Consider the following 25,256-nt stretch of genomic DNA (forward strand, 5'->3'; position numbering starts at 1 on the left):
CTCTCCCTCTGCTGATTTCCCCCAAGAACAGTCACTTTGCTCTGTCTGCCTGGTAAGTTTGATGATGATAATGTGTGATGCTATCTTATAATATATTATGTTTGTGGTGTATTATATTATATTAAGTTAATGCAGACAAAAAAGGAGTGTTCTTTTATTTTAAATGCCTTATAAATTGAGAGATTTGTAATCAAGTGTTGAGCAGATAATTAGTGGCATTAACAACCACATGACAGGTAGGTGTATGGCTTGTTAACAACTCTTAACGTTAACCAGCTGGTTTAGATTAGGTACAGCTGCTCGAAATTCAACAGACTATTAGGAAAGATGTTACTAGGGGAAAACATATATATATTTCTTTACATATATCTGATTTAAGATGGATACAAAGTCTCAAAGTAGTTGCAAGTAAATGATTAGTATAGCCTACGTATCTTGAATCTCAAATGAGGATATTGATGGGAGAAAAAGCAGAGAAAAAGCAAAACAAGGAGAGATGTTAAAATGTGTCCCCTCTTTATACAAATGGCTTGGGAAGGGTCACCATCAGGCAGAGTAACAGCTGGACACCATGGCATGAAAATGTTTATTTGCTGAACAAAAGCTATAAATACTGACAGCTAAATAATCACTTTTTACTGACAGATGTTGTAAATATTACCCAAAATATTGTAACATGAGGTAAATGTGATTGCACTTTGGGTATAACTCTTTTATCCAAACATTCTAGTGCATTAAATGTTGATTTAATGCAATAAAAGAGAGGCCTCCAGTGAACTCCTTAAGAGATTCTTGGTAAATATAAAGCTTGTATCAGTCAGTATATTTCTGCAGGGGGATCAGAATTGGAAGACACTGCATCCACGTTGCATACATGAAATGGTATTAGAAAGGCAGGACGTGCATGAAGTAATTGCAAGCTGAAACATTTTCATGCATTGGATGCCTCTGCACATCGTTGTCGTTGAGGCTCAGCTTGTATCTGCTCCGTCCAACACAGCAGTGAATACTATAATCTGACTCCGGGTTCTGTTTCTCATACATTGAGCAGACGTCTGCTTGTGGAAAAGCTGTTTGGCGTTGTGGACATGCCAAGTCAGACTCCTTTTCCTTAGATGGTATTGAAGATAAAGGCTACGACCTCAGTGTGTGAGTTTATGACCGCAGACTCTTTGGGGACTGGAAATGTGTTTGGGTTTCCAGAGCATCCTCTCCCCTTCTTGGTTACTTAAAATCAGAATAATTGTTTGCGTCATGAGAGTGAAAACAGCTGCGAATGTAAAGGGAAATGTTTGTGCATGAAGTGTAAAAGTTATTTATGAGAGATTTGAAGCATACATGTGAACACACAACCTTACAACAACAATACAAAGAAGAGTTCAGTGACATGTTTAGCTGCGGATTCTTTATGTTCCCCTTTTAAAAAGCTGCATCTTGATCCAAACACCATTGTCTGCATAGAGCCTGGTAAAAAAATAGAGAGTAGGATAGTAGCTGTCTTGTGAACACGAGCACTCAGTACTTTTTAAACAGTTTGAGTTAAAAAGTCATTAAAAAAGAGTTTGTGAATCCGAAAGAGTAATGAATATGAGCACAATTGAGTCTTTGTAGCTTAAAAGTGTTGTGTTTTGACTGAGAGGGGGGCTGTCTGCTCTCTAGTTGTACAGGTGGGACACTCTAAATAGGAGAGGAAATGGTTTTCCACATCAGAAAATTACAGGAGGTGAGTGTTAGTAGCTCTGACATTAATGGAGGCTTTCATCAGCAATCAGTCTGCCATCAAGTCTACATAGATGGAAGGAGAAATAACATTCCTTACATCAATACCAAAGTGATTTAGAAGTCTGATTTATTTGTTTAAATGTCCAGCTGCTCCTATTCCCCTGTGAACATTTTAAAAGTATTATAAAATCAACAGCCATATAGTCAGTTTCCTTTTTATTGACATTAACAATGACAATAGTCCTACTGCCTCTCAGCAGCATTATGGAAATGTGATTATTAGAAATCACAATGGAAACAAGTTATTCTTGGATTGCCACTTTGTTTAGCAGCAGGTATTTCCTAGAGTAAACCACGCTCACTGTCCGGAGCCTCGCACCTTGCCAAGCTGGGTCACTACAACTAACATTGCCTGTGTACTTCCTTAAAAGGAGGCCAAGTGCACCATCTCGGCTGATGGGATGCAGAACAGGGAGTGCACATAGCTGCATCTATTTCCATTGAGTCCCCGCTCGAGGAAGAAACTAAAACTCCGCTTTGAATTTGGATTCATTTAACCCCTTGTGTCACCAGACATATTGTATTTCACGTCAGACTCTTAAAACGTTTAATGGACAAAATAAAGCAAGCTACAATTTCCACTTTTTGAAGGTACACCTGTCAGCTGATGATGGACTGCTTGTGCCCCTTTGTTTATTACAACACAAGCTGAGCTGAGCTGCAGAGCACCAGTCCTGTTGAGCCTCCTAACTCTGCATAGAGATGATAAGATGCTTCCTAATCTCCACTTTACCATTCAATGGTTATCGACTACAAAACAGCGCACACTCCTTTTCAACCAAACTGCACACAAACAATTTTAATGAGCGACAGAAAATGGCGGCACTACCGTATGTTTTGGCTTGTAAACTGTGGAATTTGTATCCTGGTCAGTGACTTTTTCATACGTGCCCATGTTTGGTCATGTTGAGTAAGCAGCTGTGGCTTCTTGATTGATTGCAAACGCCTCTCAGGCACATGTTTATCTATAAGCGTGTTGAAGCACTTTCTTTATCTTTTCAAGAACCTTGTCTGATTTCAGGCTGGAGAGTTGTCTGAAGACAGTGAGAGAAACACATGGATCTCTTTTAATACCCTGATACCTTACAACTAACTACGATAACTTCAAAGGTCTAAGGAGTATAAGATGAAACAAATATTATATGTATGTTTCTCTCATCACAGTATGTACCTGCGAGCTAAACACTCCCAGTAGAGGTCAATGATAATGATTGATAATGATGGATTCATAAAAGTATAAACTAACTGTCAAATACTTGTCCTTCAATACCAAACTCTGAGTATAAACGATCACAAATCATTTTACAGAGGGTTATGTGCCAGACTATTTCTTGGTCAAGATCAGTTTGCCTGCAACTAACGAAGGCTCCAAGTTACTGATACTGACCAAGAAATATTCTGGCACATAATCCCCTGTAATATGGCAATATGTCGTTTTTACACTTTGGTTTTTCTACCGATTAAACAAATAAGATAAATTGCGTCAGTGATCTTTCGAGACGCTGGTAGGTGGATTGTGTTATCGTCGAACAGAGCCATGCTAGCCGTTTCCGGTCTTAGTGCTAAGCTAAGCTAATCGTCTGCTGGTGGTAGCTTTAAATGTAGCGTGGAAACATGAGCGGTATCAATCTTCTCATCTACTCAGGACTGTCTGAGGGGCAGGAGCTAAAAAAAAGAAAAAAGGACACATCACAAATTGTATTGTAATTACTTCAGGAGAGAGAGAGAGAGCTGTACAGTTACTAACATACAGCTGCCTTCCTGATTGAAGATGTGAGAACTTGCCAAACCAAATGTACATCATGCATTAACAGAACATAATGCTTTCCTCTGCCTCCTTTTGATGTCTGATTAATACAATGACAAATACTCAGTAGAGACGCCATCGTGGCTCAGTAATTATAAAGCCAGACAATATACAAACAGCACATGCTGCGTTCACCATGCTGGGACGAATAAGGACACAAAGAAGTACCGTGCAATTGATGTAATTATAGGGCTTTTAGTGGGAGGCTTTTAACTTTTGTATTGCATATAAACAAGCACTAATGTTATATTAGACTTATTATAACCTTCAGTGGACCACTTGAAGAATTCTCAGGCTAAGTCCTACTTCAGAAACAAACGACTCAAATGTGGGCTTAATGTGATTTAATACTTTTGATGGACAACACCTGCATTGAATTCTTCCAGAATAAACTGTTAATCATTAATCACGTTTGATAGGTCACCTAGTTAACTTCATAATACATAATATGGTTCATAAATCCATGCCTCCAATATTAGTCACTGCCTAAGTATGAACTGTATTTATTCTTTTACATTAGAGACTTCACATCATACAACGCATCTTACATTCAGTAGTTTTTCTCCCTCTTTTGATAAAATACACACGGACCAGTAAAAGGTCAGGTTTAGATTTGAATTTTTTATTGCGAGCTACAGCTGATGTTTTCGCTGGCTCCAGATTTTGCAAACATCAATACGAATATTCATAAGCAGTGTCTGGTGAGTGTTAGGGGCAGCACCCGGCCATCGCTGAGCCAACGGCGAGTTTCCAGTTGCATGAGAGTGGAGTGACTCTGCAGAGGTATAAAGGTGCTGCACCGGTTTTTGATCCCATCAGAAGGGAGAGCTTACCCAGATGAGACAAATCAGTTACAGATGTGTGAATTAGAAACTGTCCTCGGCATCGCTCATGTGGGAATGATTTGTGAACACGATTCCCATTTATGACAGGAAGACTATAACAACCTATGCTGTGCACATATAAATGAGGCGATAACAAGAATCTCTTGAGCTTGAGGTTTTGGAACTTTGAGAGACTGTCCCGGGTGGGTACAGGCAGACATTTTGTTAAATTAAAATGCCAATATGATCAGTGCTTTCATCTGCCAGAGTGGTGAGTTTTTCAACTTTAGAAATGCAGAACTTCGCCGGCACTGCTGGGCTCGGGCCAATCCAAACAGGCCTGGATCACGACTCTGACATGTCTGAGAGCTGTTAGCCTGCAGGTCAGTCAGAACTGGTCTGCTGCTCCATAGAGTCCATAATGTTCAGAAACAGACCAGCCTTTGTCATTAATTGGTCCCATATAAGAACAGCTGCAAGAGTGATGGATAACACTTTGTCTCATGTTTGACTGTGAAAGGAATTATGGGTAACGCTTTCTATTAAGGTCTTTGTAGTAAGCGTGAGGGTTTGTTCTCACTTTACATCTGGTGGCTACAAAAAAGCATAGCAAACTGTTAACAAGTGTATCATAAAAGGATTTATTAACCTTAAATAAAGCGTTACCGAGTTATGTCCCATAGATTAGAGCTGGAGAGCAGAACTTTCGATGTGAGAGTTAATGCGTTTAGAAGAAATATGTGTGGTTAAGAAACTGACTACACAGATGAGGTTGCTCATAATGACGATAATGCCAAAGTATCATAATCAACTGTTGTGGTCATAATGATTGCATATGTCTGTATGTGAATGGTGGGAGGACACAAGGTGCCCTCGTCATGATAGTTGACTGCTCAGTGGTGCACACATGCTGTACAGCAGAACAGAGAGCACAGAGAGAGATCGCTGGAATACCTCATATACCATCACTGTAACGTACACTGTGCAAATTGATTAGGTATGTGAAGGAAGTGGGGAGGAGTTTTAGTCAGCTTAAACAATAAGAGTCTACAGCCCTGCAAGCAGATACTGAGCTAAAATGCTAACTTCAACATGCTTACTTGCACACAATGATAATGCTGGTGTACAGAAGGCATGTTTATCACAGTGCACCATCTTAGTTTAGCATGTTAGCATGTTAACATTTGCTAATAAGCACTTATGGAAAACAAAGTACAGCTGAGGCTTGATGGAAATATAATTAGCGTGCATGTATTGGGCCATAAATTATTGGTATTGGACAAATTAACATTTTGACCCGATTGCACTCTGGATGAAAGGTTACACTTCATCCTGAGGGGGACATATGTTTTAAAGTCAAAGCAGACAACTCACACAAAACCAAAAATGTTAACCTTAATGTGTCTCTACAGCCAAAAGTAAAACAAACCGAAGCCAACCACAGAAATGTCAACCAAATGTCACGACAATCCATCTAGTAGTTGTCGAGATAAATCAATCTGGACCAATATGGTGGACAGACCAACAATTTCCTCCTACTTTTTCAAGCTCTTCATTCCTGAACTCTACAGATCGGTATGTTTTTTACATGAGCAACAACAACCTCTCCAAACCTCGACATATGTTTTGTCTAAAAAAGTAAGATGTTTGAGTTTCCATGAATCACTTTCCTATTTTCCTGTACAACAGTGTCATCCATCTCCAGGAAAGCTCTGAACTGTCGTGTTACCCATGTAGTGCATGTTTTGGAAAAGGCCTCTTATGGTCCATTCTGTTTGTAAGCCTTTATGACTGTATATGGTGTCGGCCATTGTAAAAACTAAACTTATGACCGACTGCTCAATGTTGTAGGGCTCCGCTTTAGATCTGAAGATAAATAATCTAAACAAAGGGAGGATACTTGGTCCTCTTTATGGCACTGTTACGTGTCCTCATATGATCAAGTGCTTGGGACATAAATATTGCATGTATGCCCTATCAAAGTGAGTAGAGAAAACACACTCGTGAATAAAGTGGGATGTCAACTTGACTGTGAGATCACATCATCTCAATTCCCAGCATTCTTCGGTATGTTGTTACAGAAGAAGATGGATTCATCGTATTCTTGTGAAGCAGGCCAGACATTTTTCTCTCCATCATTTTCTTTCAGCATGTTCTCAAATATCAAGCAAATGATAATGTGTGTGTGTGTGTGTGTGTGTCTGTGTGTGTGTGTGTGTGTGTGTGTGTGTGTGTGTGTGTGTGTGTGTGTGTGTGTGTGTGTGTGTGTGTGTGTGTGTTGGATAGAGGTCTCCTTCACCAATGTCTATAGACTTATTTTCAGTACCACCAAGAGAAAGTATAAAACTGACTAACAGCTGGTATAATGTTTCCTGGATCAGAAAAACCAAACCATTGATCATGTGTTGCCCTGCAGCAGGACGGCTCTTAAAAAACAGATAAGTTTTAAGAATTTGTACAATTCCTTCTGCTACACGGAGAGGAACAAACTGCTGGATGTAGTTTGAGGTTAGATGTAGAATTGTGAGCATGGCCAAGTTTAGTTCAGTACATGGATGCAGTAGATTAACACTAGACATTACAACATTACAGATTCTTGCCCTAAAACACAAATTATTTTTGAGCCCGTGGTTCCCTATGTATATTTTCAATGTTATTTTAATACAGAACTTGCTGTTAATACAAATCTTTGTTTTACATGATACATTTCAAAAGTGTTAATATCTCAACAGTGATATTAAGATGTTTGTTTTGTGTTTGTAAAAGTTTGGCAAAGCTACGTATATGAAGAGGAAGTTGGTTGGACATTATATTACTTTATTCAGCAACTGTGTAAAAGAAAAATGTACTTTGATCCACAATTCACCTTTCAAAACGTTAAAATAATGGACATCCAGTAATCTAATAGTGTGTACAGTATATGTTTATTGGACTGCATTGCAGCAGATATTGTGTCAATCAAACGCGGCATCGTCACAATCCAAAACTGATACATTCTCCTAAACTGTAATAATTTGGGATATTTTTTAAAGGCAACAGTGCAAAAAAAAGGAAACCTTGAGATTTATTATGATCAGATTTCCTGAGCCAAAATGTCTGGAAGTCTTGGCTTCATTTTCCTTCCCCCTCTGAGAGGGACAGGATTACTAAACTTTCTGAAAGCACACTTCAGAATTCTCTGCTCTGTATCTGTTGGCTGGAGTTCGGGGGCAGACTTTCTTACAGACTTTAAAACAAGGTGGTCAAAAGATGGTTGATGGCAGCTACTTATTGTGCAGCTGGTAAGTGTCCCATGTAAGAAAAGAGATCATGAGATAAAGGGTTTCTATTGGCAATGGTTTGTAATTGGCACTCAAAGCTAGAGGTGTCAACACGAGCCTACTCAAACCTTTCTATTCTACAGCATCTGCGTCCATACGCTCAACTTATTCAAAGATTTTATCAATTAAAAGATTATGCATCTAAGTTCTTGCCAAAAAATAGTTTTGCACATAGTGATTCTGCCCAGGATGTTATGATCTTATAGTATTACATACAAGCTATGGGAGCTATGTAAGCTTTGGGAAATAACCACGTACCAGTGCAGATTCATCATTGACTAATTAAAGGGTTTGAGTTGTTGATTGATTGGTGAAGCTGCACATACTTCTACAGCCTTAATTATCATTTTATCTATTTATGAATCAAACACTTCATCATGTCTGATGTCGGAGGGATGTCCTGGAGTTTCAGTAGACCTCCACTAAACAAGAGTAGAGGGAGGAGGAAGGATCCACTGATTATTAGGATGGATGAGTGGCGCTATCATATCTGTCCAGCCTCTACAATTCAGATAAAGATGTCTTATGTATTGGGCTGCCCAGTGAATATATCTGCCTCCATCTCCATTTGGTTCGGTAGGCTGTTTATTCTTAGTTTGAACTGTTAATAAGTATTGATCAAGAAAACATACTGTATATAAAAGGATGAGACAAACACAATTTGAATACATACCAATAATTTAATAAATTGAAGAACATCATCCTCACATCTCTTTTCTTGATTATCAGTTTCCAGATTTTTACTAGGGGGAAGAAGCAGGGAGATCATTCCCATCGATTAAAGACTTTCCAAAAAGCCAGACGGATAGTCATAAGTGTTTGCGACGGTATTTCTCATAATCAATTTCTGCCAATTTAACAAGGACAAGGACATATTTAGAATAAAAATGCTCAATGCAAGAGTTGCAGCCTGAAAAAAGGCAAACCAAGGGAAACAGCCTGAAGTCAGAGACCAGGGAGGGGAAAGTGAGACAGAGGGAGAGAGCAGGAGTCAGGTTGAGGAGGAGGAGGGAGGCTGAGAGAGAAAGAGAGGCGAGCACAGAGGCAGGCGTTGCCTTTTCTGGTAGTTAAAGTCGCTAGAAGAACAAGCAGGAATTCTTTGTGCTGCAGAAGGGCTGAGATATAAACCAGACTGTAGAGGCTGATATATGAAGAGAGGGGAGACACTGCTGTCTATGGACTAAACTTCAGCTACTGCTCAGGTATTGTAAACTAACGGGCACTGTAGTTTTTATGTTTCTGCCCGTGTCATGAAGCTGTCTTGGGTGGTCCCCTGTACTTGGATGTGTAACTGATTTGGAGCTCATAATATGAATTACTTTTTTATTGAATTTAGCATGTTTTTTTTGTCGCTGTGAGGGTTTGTTACTTATTATAAAAGCTCACAAAACTGTGAAATTACAATGATCTTAAGCTGAGATTCATTTTATGGTGTAAAAATGTATTTTAATTCAATTTTAATTTAAAAAAAGATATAAAATATATAAAATATTTAAAAAATATAAAAAAGATTAGCTAACTGTGCACATTATGTACATATTATGATAATGTGAAATTATAATCTAAAAATAACTGCAAACATTGTGAAAATAATAATGATATGAAACAAATATACCGCAGTAATTAGATTTTCCAAGCATGTGTTTCTCCTCGTGAAATATTGTCGCTCAAGAATGCAACACAAGATAATCGATGAGTGATCGATTGACTGCTCATGATATCGCAATTGTGTCTTTCAGTTAGAAAGTCAGGAGAATCTTTTGGGCATCATGGACGATGACTTCGACCACCGCATGGAGCTGAGGAGGCAGAGGAGAGAGCAGATGCGCCTCGACACTGACAAGTGAGTGAACCATCTAAGAATAAACAAATGTGCAAAAGAATACATACAAAAACACACATTCATGGACATGCACACTCAAACACTTGGTAGAAAAAGTGTATGCATGGTGATAATTTTACAAATGCTATAAAAGGACTCAACATCTTGAATTGAAGCCTCATTAGTTTTATCAGTGTTTCGCTGTCTGACTCAAACCTGACACATTTTCAGCTTCAGTGCACATTACAACATTCCCCGCCTTTAATAAACCACTTGTGCAGTCATTACCAAACACCAGCTGCTCAATACTTTGTAGTGTGGTTTAATCTAGTGGAAAAGTAATTGTTTTAACCCATATAGGACAAACTTTACTATAACAAGGTGTTCGAGAGTTTACTGTTTGTCTTTGGGTTTTTGCATTTCTGCTTGAGGGAGTTGTGAGTGCCCGTGTGTCTCCACATGGTGCAGCAGAGTGGAGCGGACAGGACTTGGACGGTGCTCAGGCGATGACGACTTAATGATCTCCTCTGCCTCTTTGGCTCATTAGAGCCGAGCTGCAGTGTGGATTAGTTTGTCGCTCTCTGTCGTCGCCCTCCCTCTCTCTTTGTGCTCAGATTAATATTACAATACCACTATTGTGGTGCAAAGATGCAGGTTTGACTCTGTTGAGTGCATCCCATAACATCATAAGAACAAAAGGTCAAATGATCCGCAATTATGTGAAACTTTAAGGGAATGCAGAGGAATGGAGGAAAGTCGAACTTGAACGTCTTTAAAAGTTGCCCACGGTACAATTCAATTAGTTAAGCTACAGTTTCAATGTAAACAAACAAGACAATACGTCTCCTGAGATGTCATGTAAAGTGGAAACAAACACACAAACACATGTAGCCGTCAGCTGATGCTTGATTAAAGAGGACTTCAAATGAGTATCAAACATTAGGATGAACTTTGAGCCTACAGAAAGATTAATCAAAGACAAGCATTCATTGAATTATATTGTTTTAGATCTGAACCCCTGTAGCTATAGTTTTCAGAGTTAAAAAAATAGACATGGAAACCATTTGAAAATATAACATTGGAACATGTTGATACCTGGAAGTGCCATTTCCATCCCAACCCTCATTCATTAACTTGCTTTTGTAAAGTGTCCAGAGTATTATCTGTCTCGACTTCCATTGTTGTAAAACCACATTATTGAGCCACATCGTTGCACTGGGTGACATGTTTCTTCCCTAGAGCACCAAGTGTGTATTAATCCACAGCTGAAAATAGTCCTCAACATTTTGCCGTGACCAGATTGTCAAGTTGTGCATACAATCAACCGCAGCTCAACACATTATTTTCTTCTAGTTGAGAAGTCAGTTGCAGTCTTATCAAATGTCCTATCAGAGCTCCAGTGGAAAAAAGGTATTCCTAACCATTTTCTCACAGTCCTGCAGCTCTGCAGCTCTGCAGCTCTGCCAGCAGTGCCAACCCAGCCTGCGCTCTGCTCCTCTGCAGCCAGAGGAAATGCTGCAGACGCTGTAATGTTTTCACTGCCATTTCTATTTCAGCACAAGATAGCCTGAACACTTGACAGTTTTGAGTAAAGTTGTTAGTTAGCCAAGAAGCTCTCATCATATCCCTACATTTATTATGTTTCATGAAAGGTAACTGCAACATTTTGACAGCACTCTTCTTGCAGCAGGCCTCGAGCTTTGGGTGAAGTAATATCTAATTGATCTACTTCCTCAATGATTTGCCTGGACGACCCATGTCATGCCAGGAAAACCTTTGCCTGAGGATTTATTGGATTCCTGCCTTGTTTGTTTCTGTTTGAAAGACAGAAAGGACTCTTGTGGTTCCCATCACCTCTTCCTCTCACAACATCTGTAAATCATTGTGATTCAGGAAGAGAAGAGGGAAATAATACCCATGCTCTATCAATTGGCCATTTCAAGCTCTCTCCGTGCCTCATAAAGCCTGGTAATGCTTGGAAATCTCTCTGTGGGTCTACTCACAGTTGGATTAAGGTCAATGGCAGGATGTGAGCTGATGAGGAGGATTGAAAGAGAAAGACAGGAGGGTAAAGATTTCATGTTGGTGATTTTTTCCATCCTTTCAACCTTTTTCTACCCGTTCTGTCTCTGATTAAATGTGTTTTTTATATTAATAAATGCCAAAGGAGTCATTCCTTTTTCTGTTTTCCCTCTGTTGTGGTATCTCCCATCTCCATCATGTCTCATGAGGTCAGACATTGTGGCTCATAGCGGTTCACAACTTAAATGTGAAAGGTTCATCAGATACTCGTCTTATACAAAATAATGTGTATATTTAAGATTTCTCTCTATTTTTTTCTTTTTTCTTGTGCAAAATAGATACTTTCAGCTCGTCGGGGCTCTAAAAATCATTACAATTAATGAACTAATCACATCTCATGTCCACACTTACAGATCTTATTTTCAATACATATTGTTTACATGCTCAAACGTGCCTGTTGCGTGTGATATTTCAGGGTGGATAACACCAACGATGATGAGGAGGAGGAAGCCCGGGAGCAAAGGAGACGTGCGAGGGAGGAGAGGAAGAAGATGAGGGACACAGAGGAGCCTGAAAGCCCTGATGTAACTAACAGGTACAACGTACACACAGTTCCTGGGGAGAAAGCCGACGAAGGACAACAACTATTTAAACTATCTAAAACAAGATTTATGAGACAGTTAAGAGAGACACGTCCCACCTGGGATTTCGTTCTTTCTAAACAGCTGTAGACCAAAGCAAGATAGTTGATGTCATTTGTTGGACAGCAGAGAGGTGTTGCCTGCTGGAGATTTATGTCACTGCGCTGGGTGGATTTACAGTTTGCTGCTCTCAGTACTTGATTATCCTCAGGTATGTTCAGGACTAAGAGCTTATGGTCTGAAGGAGAGAGAGAGATTTAATAGATTTAGTTACATTGCAGATTTAGATTATTAATACAGAATATAATCAACTCATTAATTATGATATAGTATTAAAGGTTAAGATACCCGACGGTACATAAAGTAATTAAATGAGCTCCACCTTTAGCAGCTGCAACATTAAAGGGATTGATGAATAATTAGGATATAATTATATAATATAGTTGATTCTGAAATAGCCCATAATGCATAATGAGTACTTTTATATTTGGTTGCTAATACTTTTTTTTAGCTTAAGCTGTTTTTTAAATGCATTTAGGTAGTTCATTCAGAGTGACGGACACACATTCATAAACAAGTACATTTCATGTGCTTACAGTGTGACGGAGACCGAGTCCTCAGCCACGGCCGATGCTGAAGGAGCAGATGATGACGATGCTTTGCTGGAGCGCCTGGCCAAGAGGGAGGAGCGCCGGCAGAAGAGAATGAAGGAGGCCATGGAGAGACAGAAGGAGTTTGACCCCACTGTCAGCACCAGCAATGGCACAGACAGCGGACTGGAAGAGCAGTCCTCCATCAGCAGCAGTAGACAACGACATACAGAGGACGATGAGGAGAAACCAGCCGAAGACTCTGATATGAATTCCTGGAGAAAAGATGAAGAGGACAATAATGATGAGAAGGTACAGTGAAAGATGTCTGCAGATTTCAAGACGGTTTGGGTTGAGATTATTCTGTTGTAGTTTATGTTTATTTTCTCCCAACAGGAATCTGTTGAGGAATCAAGAACAGCGAGCACAAGAAATGAGGTATGGTCTTTCAGCTTAGCTTTCTGCTACCTTACTTTTGTTGACTGACATGCATCAATTGAAAACAAAACTGTATTTTACAGGAGGAGATTGAGGAGAAGGCTGCAGCAACAGAAGCAGAGGTGGAGCAGCCTGATTTAGGAAAGAATGAAGCTGTTCCTGATGTTGACAAGGAGGAAAGAGAAAATAAGGAAAGGCAGCAAAAAGAAATGGAACAAAAGCTGAGGATAGAAGAGGAAGAAAGGCAAAAAGGGGAAATGGAGGAGAAGCTCAAGAAAGAGGAGAAAGAAAGGCAGCTGAAGGAGGAGGAGGAAAGAAAGAAAATGGGAGAGGAGGAACAACAACAAAGGGAAATGGAGGAGAGGCTGAGAAAAGAGGAAGAGGAAAAGAAGAAAAAGGAGAAAATGGAAAAAGAAGAGGAGGAAAAACAGAAAAGAGGGATGGAAGAGAGACAGAAGAAAGAGGAGGAGGACAAACGAAAAAAGGAGATGGAGCAAAAGAAGAAGAAAGAGGAGGAAGAAAAACGCAAGACAGAGCTGGAAGAGAAGAAGAAAAAGGAGGAGGAAGAAAAACAGAAGAAGAAAGAGCTGGAGGAGAAGAAGAAAAAGGAAGAAGAAGAAAAACGGAAAAAGGAGGCTGAGGAGAAGAAGAAGAAAGAGGAAGAGGACAAGCTCAAAAAGAGAGAGACGGAAGAGAAGAAGAAGAAAGAGGAGGTATTGATGGGATTTATTACATAACAGCCCCTTTAAAAAGCTGGAAAAGTCAAATGAAAGACAGAAAACAGACATTTATTATGTAACCCGAGTCCTTAATCCTTCAGATTAGTGACACTGAGGGACCTCATTTGATTTATCCAGACTTTGTTCTCAGTTTGCAGATATGATGTGATATTTTTATTATTTTAATAATTTTCTTCTATTCCTTTACAAGGAAGAGAAGCCGAAGAGATTTGGTTTCAAGGAAAAGGTAAAATAAACGTGTCATATAAATGATATTCTTTTTAAATATTGAATATGTGAGTAGAAACAGTATTTGGTCCTTTTTGCCAGACTGAACCAGCCAAACCGAACGGAGGACTCTTTGAGAATAAACTTAAGAAAACAGAGAAGATATCAAGGTAAAGTTATCGTTTTCAACTCCTCAGTATTTCTTGATTTCATGCGTACTGCGCTTTAAATAATTGTGTGTGTTGGTGTGCAGGGACAATGCTCCCTCCACCAAGGCAGACGACAAGGAGCGACAGGAGGCCGAGAAGAAGCTGCAGGAGCTGAAGCGCCGGAGAAACGATGCAGAAAGCGAGGATTTTGAGAAGATGAAGCAGAAGCAGCAGGACGCAGAGGTCGAGCTGGATGACCTGAAGAGGAAGAGAGAGGATAGAAAGAAGATCATAGAGGAGGAGGAGAAGCAGAAGAAACAGGAGCTGGAGGACAAGAAAGCCAAAGAACAGGTGAGGATGGATTTTACAGTCAGGGACGAACTATAACAATGAACAATTCCACATTGTGAAATATATTTTCTCATAAGAAATCAAAGGCGTGAAGCATCATTTCACTTTGCTTTGGTTATGTGTCTTCAGACTAAAAGGAATTAGGAATTAGTTTGGTTGTGAAAACAAATCGTGGTTTTCGTAACAGGAGGAGAGGAAGAGGATGAAGGAGGAGATAGAGAAGAGGAGGGCGGAGGCTGCAGAGAAGAAGAAACAGAAGGAGGACGATTCTTCAAAACCTGCCTTTGCTATCAGTCCCAAAGGCTCCTCAAAGGTCAGTTTTGGAGGTTCAGACATCTTGGAATTGTTCTTCCAGCTCAATAACGTCACTTCACTATAATTTAAACAGCATGTTCAGTGGATTATCCACAGTAGTAGTGAAACTGAAAAGAGATGCCCCTGCTTTCCTTAATGTTATTTTTAATTTCATTCCATTTACGTCCATTGTATCGAGGTGGGGCCAGAAAAGAGGACATTTTAAAACTTCCAAGTTAAAATGATCCTAAACAAAAACTAAACAGCTACGCGACCCGAAATGTATCAGGGAAATGCATTTAAACAGGAAGCATACTCCCCAACACTGGGACATTTTGGGAACTACATTTATTCAAGTACTTGCTGATATCCATCTTCTCATATAACTCCCAAATATTCAAACTGCATTGTTACCAGCTTGTCTTTACAGATTATAGTATTACAGTTTTCCTTTACTCCCATATGACGACAGATCTGTTTGTATTTAATATTTGTGGTCTCCAGTTGTGAGACATATTTTGTGTTTTAATGTTTTGTTGTTCACATTTCAATTCCTCAGATATAACCCATTTATTGTGAGTTGACAATCATTTAAAAAAAGATGTGAGCTGTTGTCTGCACTTTACTCAAATATGGCTGTTTTTGAAATAGACCATGACTGGGTCCTTTTCTTACCAGAGTATTTTTGGAGGAATGTTGAGAATTGTGTGTGTGTGTGTGTGTGTGTGTGTGTGTGTGTGTGTGTGTGTGTGTGTGTGTGTGTGTGTGTGTGTGTGTGTGTGTGTGTGTGTGTGTGTGTGTATCCTGGCTCCCTGTCTGGCAAACTCTCCAGTTCAATCGCTCAGGCACTAAGTAAGTTCAGAGAAACCTTCCCAGGGACTGACTGGTCTGCCTCTCAGTCAGGTTGTCTTGGAGACAAGAAGGAAGCCAGGACAGCTTGTCCATGTCAGTATTTATTTGTGCATGCCAACCACAGACTGCTTTATAACCTAAAACTATGCTGTTTTGTACAGATCGGGGCGAAGGCAGAATTCTTGAGCAAATCAGCCCAGAAAAGGTGAGCCATAAAAGGTATTTTACAGTAAAATAAAGAATAAAGGAATAAACCAGACACTCTTGTATTAGTGAGCCGCACTAATGTCCCATGTGTTGGTCATCCACACAGCACCGCAGGCAGAGTGTCTCACTCTCCAATCGTCTCCAAGATAGGCAACAGAATGGATCAGTACACCTCTGCCATCCAGGTGAGACTCATTATTAACTATTTATTCAACTTGAAATGTTTTATTGGCATGAATGTAAAAAGGACAATATTGCAAAAGCGTCAAGTATTAATGAGATTATGAAGAAAAAGAAGGTATGGTTCATAAAATCAAGAAAATAGCATAGTGTGTGTGTGTGTGTGTGTGTGTGTGTGTGTGTGTGTGTGTGTGTGTGTGTGTGTGTGTGTGTGTGTGTGTGTGTGTGTGTGTGTGTGTGTGTGTGTGTGCGTGTGTGTGTGTGTATTCAAAATCCAACATTTTATTTAAATATATTATTAGACTGTTGATGCATCAATGTAAAATTAACATTTTGCTCATGTCAAGGTAGGTTTTAACGATGTACTATAATTGTAAGATACACTGTATATGATGGGAGTTGAGATGATTGATGTTGGAAAGAAAGAAAAACATTAAATGTATTTTGATAATATATAATAATAATAAATAAATAATAATTTAATCTCTTTGTGCCTCTAAATACTTATTTAAATGACATCATCTGAGAAGTTTAGAGAGGAAATGTGTCTCAAAGATATCTTAAACATGACAAGAAGCCCAAATCAGACACAGATTCTTTATTTGTGTGTTTGATCTTTAACAATGCATTTGTATTTTATAATCTTTTCAATATTTTAAATCTGTAATTAGAAACTAAAGCTGTCAAAATGACAATAATTGCCTGTGAAATGCAGTGGAGTAGAAGCATAAAGCAACACAAAATTGAAATACATCAAAATTGTACTTGTACAGTACTTGATTAAAAGTTACTTTCCACCATTGATTGTCAATATAGCATTTGTAAAAGTAGTTAAATCCATCCTCCACTTCCACAGGGAAACAAAGACGTCAAATCCCCAAAGTCTCCGATGGTAGATATTCCTACAGGAGGTGCGCGCAGCATTAAGAGCATGTGGGAGAAAGGAAACATCAGCAGCTCCTCTGAAAGTCCAGCCCCTGCCAACAAGGTGAGAGAATGAGACCAAGAGGGGGGAACAGAGAGATTTACTGATATGTTATTTGAGTATTTGAGATGTCTCTTTTTCCCAGGATGTGGTTGGTATCAAAGGAGGCGTGGCTGGACGTGTCAACAGTTGGATGGCAAAGCCTCCAGAGGCAGAGAAGACAGCAGCACCGGCACCGGCAGCAGCAGCAGCATCACCAGCAGCAGCATCACCAGCAACAGCAAAGCCAGCAGTAAGGCCTAACTAATCCTTGTCTTGATCACACACATACACACTATTGTAAATAGGACACCAGTGTTACTTCAATAGAGTAATGCCTTGATATTCTGCACACGCTAATGTTCTCATTTGCACATCAACATGCCAGTCTTTTGTTGGCTGCAGCCTTTATATATCTGAGCTCCAAGGCTAAAAAAAGTTTGCTGCCTGGAGTCTAGTGACACCACATGGACAGTTTGCACATCTGCTGCCAAAGCCCCAACAATCACCGGTGTATTATTCTTTATATCATGCATGAGTTTTAATATATGTATTTAAGCCTAAACCTGTGGAAAAACGTTGAATGGAAGAATGATATCACTCTCATTGTCGGACAACAGTCTAACTATAAAGCGCTGAACAGCAGCAGTTATGTGTTAGTCATGTGGCTGAATGCCAACATGCCTCCTCGCACTGCCATTTCTTCACCACTCCATACATCAATCACTTTGGCCTCTGTAGGTATTTCAAGAGTATATTGCAGCTCATAAAACCCATAAACCATACACTATTTTCAAACAGTCATCTTTTGTATTGGACTTACTTTAAGCCAAAAAAACTATATATTTAAATCTCGCCGTGACTCCATATTTAAAGTCTTCTTCGGGGCAAGGATAAAAGGTCATATCTCTTCATATTCATCTCACATAGAGACATTTTTATCCTATTTCACAACGTGGACAAAACAACCAAACAAGTATGTAGAAGTAGAGTGATTTAATGTTGTTTAATATCATATGGCCCCAATACATAAATGAGGAAATTGTAACTGAGTACTCAGTGGACCTTGTGTCCCATTCTTAAAGTAGGACACCAGCTGCTAATCTTACCAGGGTTCCTGGAGACATTACGCTATGTCCATATGCTGTAGCAATGCTGGATGAGGTGTGACATTGTTTTCACGCGAAATTTATGAGCAAGATATCTTTAGTGTCAAACGTCTTGGGCAGCAGAGGAGTGGTTGTAACTTTGCCCCTCACTTATGCGGCAACACTTCCCCCTGATGGGAAGAAGCTGTAAAGCAGACTCATGTCTTACATCTGTTTTCTCTTCTGCACTGAGTCTGTTTACTGAGTTGTTTAATTCTCTTCTGCCTTTCTTTCCTCCTTCCAATTGCACAATTGTTTCTCAGCTTTCCACACTTAAACTTCTCCTGCTGTTCTTTGCCTACTCTTCAAACTGGTGAAGGTACCATTTTGCATACATTTCACCATAACTACCAATAATAGTCTGAATCGTAATAAATACTAAACAATTGCATCCAGCCTGTTGTGGAAAGTAATAGTATAATTCTGAGGCACTTAACTTGAGTATTTACATTTGTTACTACTTTATACTTCATTGATTTGACTTTAGTTCCTTTGCAGATTGAGATTATTAATCAAATAATCAAAACATAAATCTAATGTATTAATATAGATTAAACTACCTAGAGGTGTATAGTAGTTCAAATTAACCCAAACTTTAACAGCTGCAGCATTAAAGTGACGCTTAGACATAGGCATCAGCAATTGCAATCTACTTACATATATATATATATATGTGTTTATATACACACACATATACATACATACATATATACTGTATATATACAGTATATATATACACTCATATACATGTATGTATGTATGTATGTATGTATGTATGTATGTATGTATGTATGCATGTATGTATGTATGTATGTATGTATGTATGTATGTATGTATGTATGTATGTATGTATGTATGTATGTATGTATGTATGTATGTATGTATGTATGTGTGTAATACATACGTTCTCTAGTGAAATTGACTCAAATAAAAAATGTAATTCATGATTTTCAGATTATTAGTTCAAGATCAGAGTACTTCTTCCACCACTACATCAGACTAATAAGGTCATGTTGGGTCTTATTTGTGACAGGATGTAAAACCAGGTGAAATCGGTAACAAGCGTGGCATGTGGGAAACCAAGAAGAGCTCTGCACCTGCCAAGGTAACACACAAACACACACACACACACACACATCTGTACTGTCAAAGAGTGGAGATGTTAATGTTTTAAAAGCTTTATAGTAACATGGTATTGTTTGTTTGTTTCATTCAGTCTACCTAATAGAAGGGTGAAAGAGGTAAAATGTGGATCTGTGGTGACAACACTCATTGCACGTTCCACAGACACAGTGATTGATCTTTGTGCTGTTTACACGTTTGGGTCAGTGTTGCCAGATTGACCAGTATCTATCCGCCCGTTTGCTCTGAGATAAAAGTTTGTGTTCATTGGTCTAGACTTTTTAAATATTCAATGTTTTCATTTCTAAAAGATCTTTATTTAATTTTATGACTCCTATAATTCATCTGTATAATTAACATTTATTAATAATTAAGACTTATGTTTTCTGATGATTGGGCTCCTTTTTTGTCAGTCCAATCTGGCAACACTGTTTGGGTTGTTACTTTCTCAGTTCAGTCAATTCAAATGTCAACATATAATTAAATTACAATCTGTATACGTACATGACTTTTCAGGAAAGAAATATTGGGGAAAAAAAGGTCATAAAAAAATGTGTTCGCCCATATGCAGATGACACCATCTTAAATTATTTATACATTTTTGGTCTTTTATAGAAAACTAATTGTCATAATTCAGAACTGTATTATTTTCTGAAAGGTTGGAGGGAGGGTGTTGCAGTTATTCTCTTAAAGTGAGGAGCCAACTCCCCCACCCTAATCATTTGTATATATCCCTAACTCATTAGTCTCAATCATTGTCTCTTGTTAAAAAAGTAGGATGTATTTTGAACCTGTCTATGAGTTGCCTGAACTGAAATGAAATTGCGGATTTTGATGCTTTAAAGGAGATGGCTGCCATTGGTGTGTATTTCTGTACTTCCCTTCCTCCCGCTCTCACACATACTGTAATAAACACAATATTATGTACACGCTACCTACAGTTCACACACTGGGTTTGAGGACATAAATAGTATCCATAGCTCTAATGTGGTTGCTCATTTTAAACGTGGATTACGGTCTTACATGAATGTGATCCATGTGTTGTTATAGGATGTTTTGGCTGCACTGTGCACAGCTTTAAGAAGATTATGATTGAGTGCATGTGCTTATGTTTGAGTGTTGTGTGTTTCATGTTAGAGTGTCGAATATAGTTATCACATCGAGCACTTAAATTAGGATCCCTGTTAGCTTTAATGAAGTAAAAGCTGTTAACCCCAGAATAAATTGAAGAATAGTTTCAACACCATCAACGTTAGGCAATAATAAATATGTGGTTTACAGTTTTTTGTTGATTTTTTCTTTCCTCTTTCCTTTATTTCTTCCTTGTTGATTTGTTTTTACAGTTGCCAGTTGGAGTCAAGAGCAAGTTTGTCACTAATGGTGAGTTTGTTAGACTGTAAATAAGTACATTTACTCAAAAAACAAATTCTGGGGTTCTGAACTTAACAATTTTCCATTTTATTCTACTTCACTACATATCAGCAGAAGAAATTGCACTTTGTACTGCACCGCAGGTACAGTTTCTCGCGATGCAGTGCTTTGTGTCAAAACAAAGTGTAAACCTTGACTAGCTAATACATTATAATGCTGTGTACGCTAATTCATAACCAGTGATAATAATCAAATAATATTACACGAAAAGGAGCCCTTCTACTGCATAATGAATACATTTTCTTTGATACTTTAAAGGAATAGTATGACATTTTAGGAAACACTTATTTGCTTTCTTACCAAAAGTAAGATGAGAAGATCCATAACCCTCCCTATTGGTATCAATCTTCTCATATAACTAGGGCATGAAAGCAAATTAAAACAAAAATAAACTTTAGCAAATTATAGCTTTAAGTACATTTTGCTGATGATACTTGTAAAACGTTAGAGGACTTTTACAAGTATCTTCATATGTGTACTTTTACTACATTAAAGGAACTGACTACTTATTCCACCACGGACTTTTAATGTGCACATACTGCATGTTAAACCAGGGTTTATTTTGAGGAAGCAGAGTTTAGATGAAGTGTCTCTGTCCTTCAAAACATTTTCTGGACGAGGAAGGGGGCAGGACATGACTGATTTATATCCCTCTGTGGACTCATAACCACAACAACCCACCAACCTGCCTTTGTGCCATAGTAGCTGCTCACTGTAAATCAAATCTGCTGCTGGAGATTTTTGGGCACGGGCTGAGCTCTGTGGCACTGTGGTCTATATTTAAAAAAAACCTTCACCCTGACCTTGTTTCCCAGTTTAAAGAACCTTCCAGACTCCTGGGATGGCGTGTCTTTGCCGTGCACAGCTCACCCAGTGCCACCTGGGCTGTCCAATGCTGCGTTGTTGACGAGTTGTCTGGCATACCAGAGTGCAGCTGCTTGATTTTCACATTACAATTGACTGCTGAGGAGGATTACGAACCGTTTAAGCAGCAAATCGGGCTCCATAACCTGGCTTACTCACTCAGTGCTAATGATAAAGACCTAACACGTAGCTACAAGGGGCAGTTTAAATCAATCATCAAAAAATAGCATAGTAAAACTGTTTTTCTTCTTTGTGTTCAAAAGTCACACTTCTTCTGACATCAAGCCACTGAAGCTTGAGCTGTGAGCCGTGAGTGTGAACAATAGGAATGGAAAAGTGTTTGTCGAGTGTCAGCTCCAACCCCAAATAGCGATCCTTGTTTGTAACCGCTTCTTCATCAGAAATAGACCGCTGAGGAATGAAGTAGAGGGCAAATAACAAAGTTATAGCTTTCAATCACACAGAGAAGTGTCCTGGCTTTGACTGAGAACTGACTCTGATGTGCAGCCACATGTACACACAGCATAAACAGAGAGAAGAATGGATGTAAAAGCATTGATTAACAACCCTGAGACTTATCTTGTTTAACACCTCATAAACTTTGAGAAGTTATGTAGTTTTAAATGCAGCATTGACTAATAGATCTTTGCATTGTCTGTCTGTCTGTCTGTCTGTCTGTCTGTCTGTCTGTCTGTCTGTCTGTCCCTCTATTAGCAGGCGTAAGACCCTAACCATTTAAATCAAGTCTCACCTGACCAAACACAAGGCTCTGGTTCTGTATGTGCATCGCTTTCCCATCAACGTTCCTGTTTTTTCGCATGAAGTTCACACCGGAGTGAGGAAAAGATGAAGGATCAGGATGAGCATCAAAGTCTCAGGAGATGTTTTCCTCTAAAGTTTAAAAATATTGATGTTTTCATCAGATTTTTTATTTTTATTACAAAAAAAAATTCAAAGAATCGTTTTCAGGACAAAGTTCCACACATTTAACGCTTAGAAATAATACATTTTGTAGTATCCATCTGTTTCATCAAGGTTACAAATGGTTGTCAGGATGTTTCATTTTATATTGCTTTCAAGCCTCGCTGACTGTCTTCTCTTCTTGTCATGTATTGTCCATTAAGCTTAAACCCAATAATATGCATTGGTGTTTAAATGTCATACACACTCACTGCTTTTTGGGATGATAGTCCCTATTTTGACTCCATGTGATAACCAAGGCTGTTTAATGTCCATCTCACCCCTTGTATTTGTGTTGTTATAATACACTGTCACTGAGCTGGGTGATTAGCCTGTACATAATAGAGTCATTGAGTTGGTACCACTTTCTACTAAGGCATCCCTTATAAAGGCTTTACAAATAGTAGCTAATGACGTCATTAATGATTATTAATGGATCAGTTATGAGAGCGGGTTCTTGGGTTGCCAGGTTGTGATGCGGCTGTGGCTCTGGTAATGTCTGTCAGTCTGTTGCTCCACCTCTTTGGTCTAGATGGAAATATCCCAACAACTATTGGATCCATTACCACACAGTTTGGCACATACATTCATGGGGCCCAGAGTATGAATCCTTAAGACTTTGATGAGCCCCCGACTTTTCATCGAGCGCCACCAGCTGGTCAAACCTTTCACCGGTGAAATATCTCCAAATCTACTCGATGGATTGACACAATGTTGCAGACAGAATGAAACCTACTGACTTAAATAAACATGTAATCTGTTCCTGACCACTATTGACCAAATACCTATTCCCATCAGCCTCAGCTGTACTGTCTTATTGTTCAGTGATAAGAAGCACTAAAGCGTCCTAACATTCACAAGCTGGTTGGATTATTGTATTTGTATTTAGAGCTACAGACTTAATGTCTTACTGGCAAATAAGAACCAGCACTACAAAAGTGTGTAAACCCCTAATAAAGTGTGTCTTATTATTAGGGGGTACCCGTAAATCTACCACCTCAGACCAGAAGATAATGTCGGTGGCAAATTCTGCCCTGGACTGCAGCCAGAGCAACACAGTGTGCAAGCAGTTTAACGTTTCTATCAACAACACTTGGGTTTTTCTTTTTTTTAAACTTGTGGCAGTGTAAACATCACATTATTATGTTATAGGAGCATGAACAAAGTCTATGAATACGTGTGTAAGCGAGTATCCACTGTAACAACTATTCAGTGACCAAATGCAATTCTGCAGTCTTGCTTTTCTATCATCAGTTTACATGCCACTGTGCAGTTCATTTGCATTGCAGCAGTGATAAAGGTTTATAAGGCAATATATACTCTGTTTTAACAATGCCTGTAATTGTAACTTTAAATTGTACTCTGATGTTCCTGTCAGTCAGAAGTACACATGAACTGAATCCTGCTCAAATGTATTGTACCGGTAAGTCTTTCAGAGGTGGATCGCTTCGTTTGAATGTTTGCAATTATTATTTGTACTTGCTTCAGCAATAAAAGATAAAAATGAAAAAAGGTATTTTTACTTCTGTTGCTTTTCCCTTGAGCTATTTGTTTTTTGGGGGGGGGGGGCTTTTTGTCCCTCCTAACAATTTGTAGAATTATGGAGTGTTGAAACGTGTGTGGCTGGTGAAAGCTTGAATGGATAAGTGACATTTTACCAAGGCGGGAATGTACCTGCAGAATGTGTGTGTTCATGTGTGTGTGTGAGACGGAGCCCTATTATAATATCCAGTTGTCTAACAATAGACCAACCAGCCATAGGGCGCTGCAGTCACATGAGTAAGAAGGGCCGGACTATGTATCCTTGTGAAGCTCAAGGAGCTGAAGTCTGTCGCCCGTCTCTGAGCTCCTTCTGTCTGGGTCACAGGTAAGGACTCTCTTATTTTAGGGCCGATACTTTAAATCAAAAGTCTTGTTCGGTCATAAATCTTGTAATATATTGGGGTCATAAAATAACGCATTCAAATATTTTATGTTTTTAAATTGTGTTCACTGCCTGCTAAGATATTGAAGCCACATTTAATTACATTTGAAGTCACCAAATGGGACTGAACTGCAACACACACACACACAAAGGATGGGATTACTTCTCACTCGTGTCTTCTGTTAACGCATGAATAATATTTTCGATTAGCTGACACGAAATAAGATAAATATTTGTTGAATAATAACCTTAGATGGAAAGTAAGTTTACTTAACACTGTACTTAAGTAAGTGTGAGGTTGTGCTTTACTATAGTATTTCTATTTTCTGCTACTTTAAGGTACTTTACCACATTTTAGGGGAACATTTATTTATTTCACCAAAATGATCTGACAGCTGTAGTCAGTAGTTACTTTTCAGATGCTAAACATTAACTGCTCGGACACAAAATAGATGACATATTTGAGGTACATTATATTTCTATAATATCATTATTTAATATAGATTAATCTACTTGAATAACCTTCCAGCTGTAGTAACTAATGGCAGTAACCTTTCAGATTCTGAGTTTACATGTAAAACATATGAGTTTATAAAAACGTACAGCATCATCACTAC

At 38.8% G+C, this 25,256-nt stretch overlaps 1 protein-coding gene across 1 annotated transcript; it reads left to right on the forward strand.

Moving 5' to 3' along the window:
• On the forward strand, nucleotides 1-24,227 carry cald1b (caldesmon 1b). The gene is made up of 18 exons (XM_029433384.1): nucleotides 1-52; nucleotides 9,473-9,576; nucleotides 12,053-12,172; nucleotides 12,817-13,120; nucleotides 13,205-13,246; nucleotides 13,330-13,593; nucleotides 13,879-13,959; nucleotides 14,177-14,212; nucleotides 14,296-14,363; nucleotides 14,447-14,693; nucleotides 14,881-15,006; nucleotides 16,001-16,044; nucleotides 16,153-16,231; nucleotides 17,083-17,214; nucleotides 17,297-17,443; nucleotides 19,372-19,443; nucleotides 20,804-20,840; nucleotides 22,470-24,227. Exons 2-18 carry the CDS (start codon nucleotides 9,503-9,505, stop codon nucleotides 22,484-22,486), a joined length of 1,890 nt encoding a protein of 629 aa, XP_029289244.1. The 5' UTR covers nucleotides 1-52; nucleotides 9,473-9,502; the 3' UTR covers nucleotides 22,487-24,227.
• Nucleotides 24,228-25,256: the final 1,029 nt, after the last annotated feature.

This window comes from Cottoperca gobio, chromosome 6, assembly GCF_900634415.1.
Source record: "Cottoperca gobio chromosome 6, fCotGob3.1, whole genome shotgun sequence".
Classification (NCBI taxonomy): domain Eukaryota; kingdom Metazoa; phylum Chordata; class Actinopteri; order Perciformes; family Bovichtidae; genus Cottoperca; species Cottoperca gobio.